This window comes from Geospiza fortis, unplaced genomic scaffold (assembly GCF_000277835.1).
Source record: "Geospiza fortis unplaced genomic scaffold, GeoFor_1.0 scaffold32, whole genome shotgun sequence".
Lineage (NCBI taxonomy): Eukaryota > Metazoa > Chordata > Aves > Passeriformes > Thraupidae > Geospiza > Geospiza fortis.
Window position 1 is genome coordinate 1189994 of NW_005054428.1, and position 5329 is coordinate 1195322.

The 5329-nt window shown below is 49.7% G+C and overlaps 1 protein-coding gene across 1 annotated transcript in view; it reads right to left on the reverse strand.

Moving 5' to 3' along the window:
* PUM1 (pumilio RNA binding family member 1) overlaps positions 1-5329 on the reverse strand; it is a 91081-nt gene that overhangs the window by 63383 nt on the left and 22369 nt on the right. Inside the window, exon 3 of the mRNA XM_031061868.1 lies at positions 2742-2850. Within this exon, the coding sequence (XP_030917728.1) occupies positions 2742-2850 (109 nt within the window). The remainder of the gene's footprint in view (positions 1-2741; positions 2851-5329) is intronic.

The window sequence follows — 5329 nt, forward strand, 5'->3', positions numbered from 1 at the left end:
CCCAGCCCCAGCTCCCGGTAGCCGTCGGGCGGGAGGTTCCCCAGGTGCACCAGGTGAGAGCGCAGAGAGGCAGCGTCGGCCTGTGGGGGAGAGGTGCAGGGGGTAGTGGGGGAAAAAAGGGGGGAAAGGGGGAAAAAAGGGGGGAAAAAGGGGGGGGGAGAAGGAAAGGGGGAAAGAAAAGGGGGCAAAGGGGAATTCCAACCTCCACACTGGGAATTCCAGGCTCTGAGGTGACAAGGGGACAACATCCCAGTAAATCCTCTGGATGGGATGGATGGAAAGAGGGAAAATGGGGGGAAAGGGGGAGAAAGGGTGGGAAAAACGGGGGAAAAAGGGGGAAAAGGAGGGAAAGGGGGAAAAGGAGGGAAAGGGGGGGAAAAAGAGGGAGAAAAGGGGAGGGGAAAGGAATTCCCTGCTCCTGGCAACAGGCAGGGAGTGAAAAGCAGCAGGCAGCAGGTCGGGGAATTGCCAGGGGCTGGTGGGATGTGGAAGGGCCATCAATAGCCAAGGACATCGACACTGGAGCTTCCTCCTGAGGCAGGTGAAGGGAATTCCATCCTCTCCCTGCTCCTGGCTAAACTTCCTCCCTTCTCCCATCAGTGTGCCCTCAAAGGGACTTGGGCGATTTTTTGGGGATAAAGCTTCCAAAAAAAGGGAAAAGCCAGTTTTAACCTGCTGCCCAACTCTGTGTCCCAGGAGGGGAAGGAAGGGCAGGACTGCAGCTTTGAGGGGTCTAAATCCACAACTTTGGGGTAGAGTAAAACCCCAAATCCACATGGGAGGCCTGCAGTGCATCCTGTGGGCAGGGATGAGCCAAGGAAGATCCAGATCACCTGGATGGACTGGGGGGATTGTGGAGGGAAAAAGCTTCCAAAAAAACCAGGGAAAAGTTGGTTTTAACCCAGCACTGCTGCACCAGCAGTGCAAGGAAGGGCAGGACTACAGCTTGTAGCTTTTAAAGTTCTGAAAAACCTTTAAAGGTCCTAAATCCCCAACTCTGAGGCAGAGGAGTGAAACCTCAAACCCAGCAGTGCCTCCTGTGGGTAGGGATGGGGCCAGGGAGGATCCACCTCACCATGCCATGGAGGGATTGTGGGGGCAAAAAGCTTCCAAAAAAATGGAAAAGTTGGTTTTAACCCAGCACTGCTGCCCAACTCCATGTGCCAGGAGTGGAAGGAAGGGTAGAACTAGAACTTTTGGATTTTAGAGGTTCTGAAAAGCCTTTAAAGGTCCTAAATCCCTAACTCTGAGGCAGAGGAGTGAAACCCCAAACCCAGCAGCGCAGCCTGTGGGAAGGATGGAGCCAGGGAGGATCCACCTCACTATGCCACGGGGGCTGCATGGACTGGGGGGATTGTGGGGGGGATTGTGAGGGGGGAAAGCTTCAAAAAAAAGGGAAAAGTTGGTTTTAACCCAGCCCTGCTGCCCCAGGAGTGGAAGGAAGGGCAAAACCCCAAACCCAGCAGTGCAGCCTGTGGGAAGGATGGAGGCAGGGGGAATCCAGCCTCACCATGCCATGGGGGCTGCATGGACTGGGGGGTTGGGAGCAGAGCCCTTGGGTGCTGCTCCCTTATTTTGGGGGAGCCAAAGGGAAACTTCCAGACACTCAGAGCTGTGGGGTAAATGGGATTCAGCACAGGGAGGGAGGAGAAGGGCCTGGGGGTGAAAATCCCAAGCTCAGCTGGTCCCAAAGCCTGGCTCAGCCCTAATCCCCCTCAGCTCCAGGCTGGGCTAAGCCAGGTACAAGGTGCTCCTGAGGCTGGGACAGGCAGCAGCACCCAAAGTCCCCAGGGCCCAGACTGACCCAGCCAGGCACATTTGGAGAAGCTCTGTCCCCTTTCCATGGCCATTTTTGAATGGAAATAATAAAACAATGCCTTATTACTAATCTAAAAATGGGTATTTTCATCAGGGAAAACTCCACACAACAGTGAGGTAAATGCCATTTCCTGGGAGCTGCAAATGGCACTTCCTGGGAGCTGTAGGGTTTGGGAGCTGCACCAGACACACAGGTGAGCTCCAGGAGCAGATTCATGACACAAATCCATGGACAGAACAAATCAAATATCAGCATTTCAAACCCAGCACTTGCAGGTTGGTTTTTTTTTTTTTTCCTAAATATTCTCCCTCAAAGTTCAAAATCAGGGAGAGTCTCTGAGCCAAGAACAAAATCTTTGGCAGATAAAAATCAGTATTAATTCAAAATCTCCTTTTTTCTTTTCTTTTTCAACTGAATGTTGCTCTCCCATCAAGTCCAAAATCAGGGACAGTCTCTGATGCAAGAACAAAATCTTTGGCAGATTTAACTCAACATTAATTCAAAACATCATTTTATTTTTTTAACTGAATGATGGGTTTTGTTTGGTTGGTTTAGTATTTTTAAAATGAAAGGATTTTTTTTTATTCATCTTGTTGTCCAAGACCTTTATTCAAACTTTCAGCTGATCCATCCCAAAGCAGAAAACACATCAGAAATTGAAATTTTAAGGGTAATTTAAGGGTTTTAAGCAGATAGATATGAATTTACACATATTCACATTAGACAATGTTCTGACATCCATGGATATCCTAATTTTATCACAAAGCAAAGTGAGGTTTTCTATTTGTTTTTATTACATAAGCCAGATGGGTTTTTAAATCTCTTCAGCGCTGGGTCACCCAGCCTGGCATGGACTTTTGAGTAAATAAATTGCACATTTCTGTATTCAACCCCAACTAAATTAAGGAAATAGTTGAGCTACCTGATGTTCCCCAAGCACTGTCTCTCCACTGATCTCCCAGAAATATCCCTTTTGGTCCATCTTTGCTGGAATCATCAGATTCCCAAAACTTTTTACCCGGCAACAGCTGCTGCAATTAAAAAAAAAAACAGAACAAAACAAAAAACAAACAAACAAACAAAAAAAAAGGGGAACAAAACAAAGCAAAGCATGATTAAAATAAGTATAAAATGCAAACATAAACCCCATAAGCGTCTCCCTTCTATCAGGTATCAACCATTAAACACAACTGAGATAATCAAACATTGACATCTCCCAGGTGAAAGCTGAGGGAACAATTCCATCTCCCCATTCCTGATGTTCCTCCCAGCTCCAGGAGCCCCCCACCCATCAGACACTCACAGACACTCTCCAGCCTCTCTGCACTCACAAGAGAAATAAAGGAGGGGGAAAATATTGTGAGTTTTCCTGAGATCACCTGGGAATAAATTCCTGCCTGCCAATGGGAGCTGCTGCTGGAGGGACAGGAAAGCTCCGGAGGGACAGGAAAGTTCAGGAATTCCCATTTCTCCTTCTGCTGGAGGGACAGGAAATCAGGGATAGGAAAGCTCAGGGATTCCCATTTCTCCTTCTGCTGGAGGAACAGGAAATCAGGGATAGGAAAGCTCAGGGATTCCCATTTCTCCTTCTGCTGGGGACTCTGGTGCTGCAGGGGTTCTTTGGGAACATTGATGGGAGGGAGGGCAGCACCTGCCACGTGTGGAATGGGACAGAGCCATCCTGAGCTGGGACAGCCCCTGGGAATGGGACAGAGCCACCCTGAGCTGGGACAGCCCAGGAAAAGCTCCTGGGAATGGGACAGAGCCACCCTGAGCTGGGACAGCCCAGGAAAAGCTCCTGGGAATGGGACAGAGCCACCCTGAGCTGGGACAGCCCAGGGGTCCCAGCTCTGGACGTGGCAGAGAGAACAGCTGCTCTGGCAATTCCAGCCCAGCCCCTGCCCACCCTGCCAGGGAACAATTCCCAGTTCCCAATCTCCCATCCAGCCCTGCCCTCTGGCACTGGCAGCCATTCCCTGGCTCCTGTCCCTCCATGCCTCTCCTGAATCCTTCCTCCCGTTCTTTAGGGGGTTTGGGAACAGCTTCACCCGATCACCTCCACACTGGGAATTCCCAGCCCTGAGGTGACAAAGGGACAATATCCCAGTAAATCCTCTGGATGGGATGGATGGAATTCCCAGCAGCACATCCACAGCAAATTAACCATGAAATGAGCCTTGCCTCAAGCTGGGATAAAACTCAAGGCACTGAAGATGAAAAGAACCTGAATGTGCCTGAAATTACCATGGAACAAACAAACATCATCAGCTCTGGGGATCTCCCCTCTGGATCAGGAGTGGTGATAATTCCTGATTGCTATCTGTTTCAATACCCTGACTGATAGCAAATTAAATATCTTGATAACCACTTCAGTATCTCGATTTGATATCAAATTCCATGCCCTGATTGATATCGAATTCAATATCCAGACTGATACCAACTCCTGCTGATAACTCCAGCAGCAGAAGTGCAAATCTAAGGCTGAACTTGAGGAGTGAATCAGCTGCTGGATGCAGAGGAAGCAGCAAGAACTGATTTCACAGCTCTCCTGGGCTGCTTTAAAGCACAATCACAAAGTTGTGCTCTCGTTTCCTCCCCAACTCAACAAAGCTGTTTGTTTACAAAACCAATCAGTCTGCACTGATTTCAGACAGGATTCCTCCTCACACCCTCAACACAGTGCAGGCTGCTCGAGGATAAAAGCAGGGACCTTGCCCCATGCTCCCCTTCCTGCCATCCCAAAATAACCCCAAATGGGAGGGCAGGAGGCTCCCATGAGCAGCAATCATTGCAAACACAGCTGAACCTGCTCCTCCATCTGCACCAGGAGGGAGGGACAAGCCAAGGCACTGCTCTCCAGTATTTATAAACATCAACACACCTCAGGTGTCTTGCAAATTCTTTTAAGCTTCTGTCATTCCCATATTTCTTCAAATGCAGCTATTTTTATTCCTGCTCTTGTCACAGTGCAGAAATAACAACTCTCCTCATGGCATTGCAAGGAATTTTGAACAGAAAGCAACACAAACTGATTAAACTGAATTTTAGCTGCAATTAAACACTTCCCATTTCCCCTGACAACGCCTCACAGTGCAGGACACAAAATGTTCTGCAGCCACAGCTCCAATCATGGAATCCCAGAATGGTTTGGGTGGGAAGGATCTTAAATCCCCCCCAGTGCCCCCCCTGCCATAGCAGGGACAGCTCCCACTGTGCCAGGTGCTCCAGCCTGGCCTTGGGCACTGCCAGGGCTCCAGGGGCAGCCACAGCTGCTCTGGGCACCCTGGCACAGCCCAAACCTCTCGAACCAGGCCTTGCCAGGCTACAAACCCCCTGTGGCAAATGGCACTGGGGGCACCTGGAACCAGCCAGGAAATCATTCTTTCCTTTCCTTTCTCCATTTGCTGCAATGGGCTTTGGTGCTGGTTTCCATCCTTGATTCAGGAATGGGAATGCCAGAGTGCTTTGGGTGGGAAGGGATCTTCAATGGCAGCTCATTGCAGCCCAGGG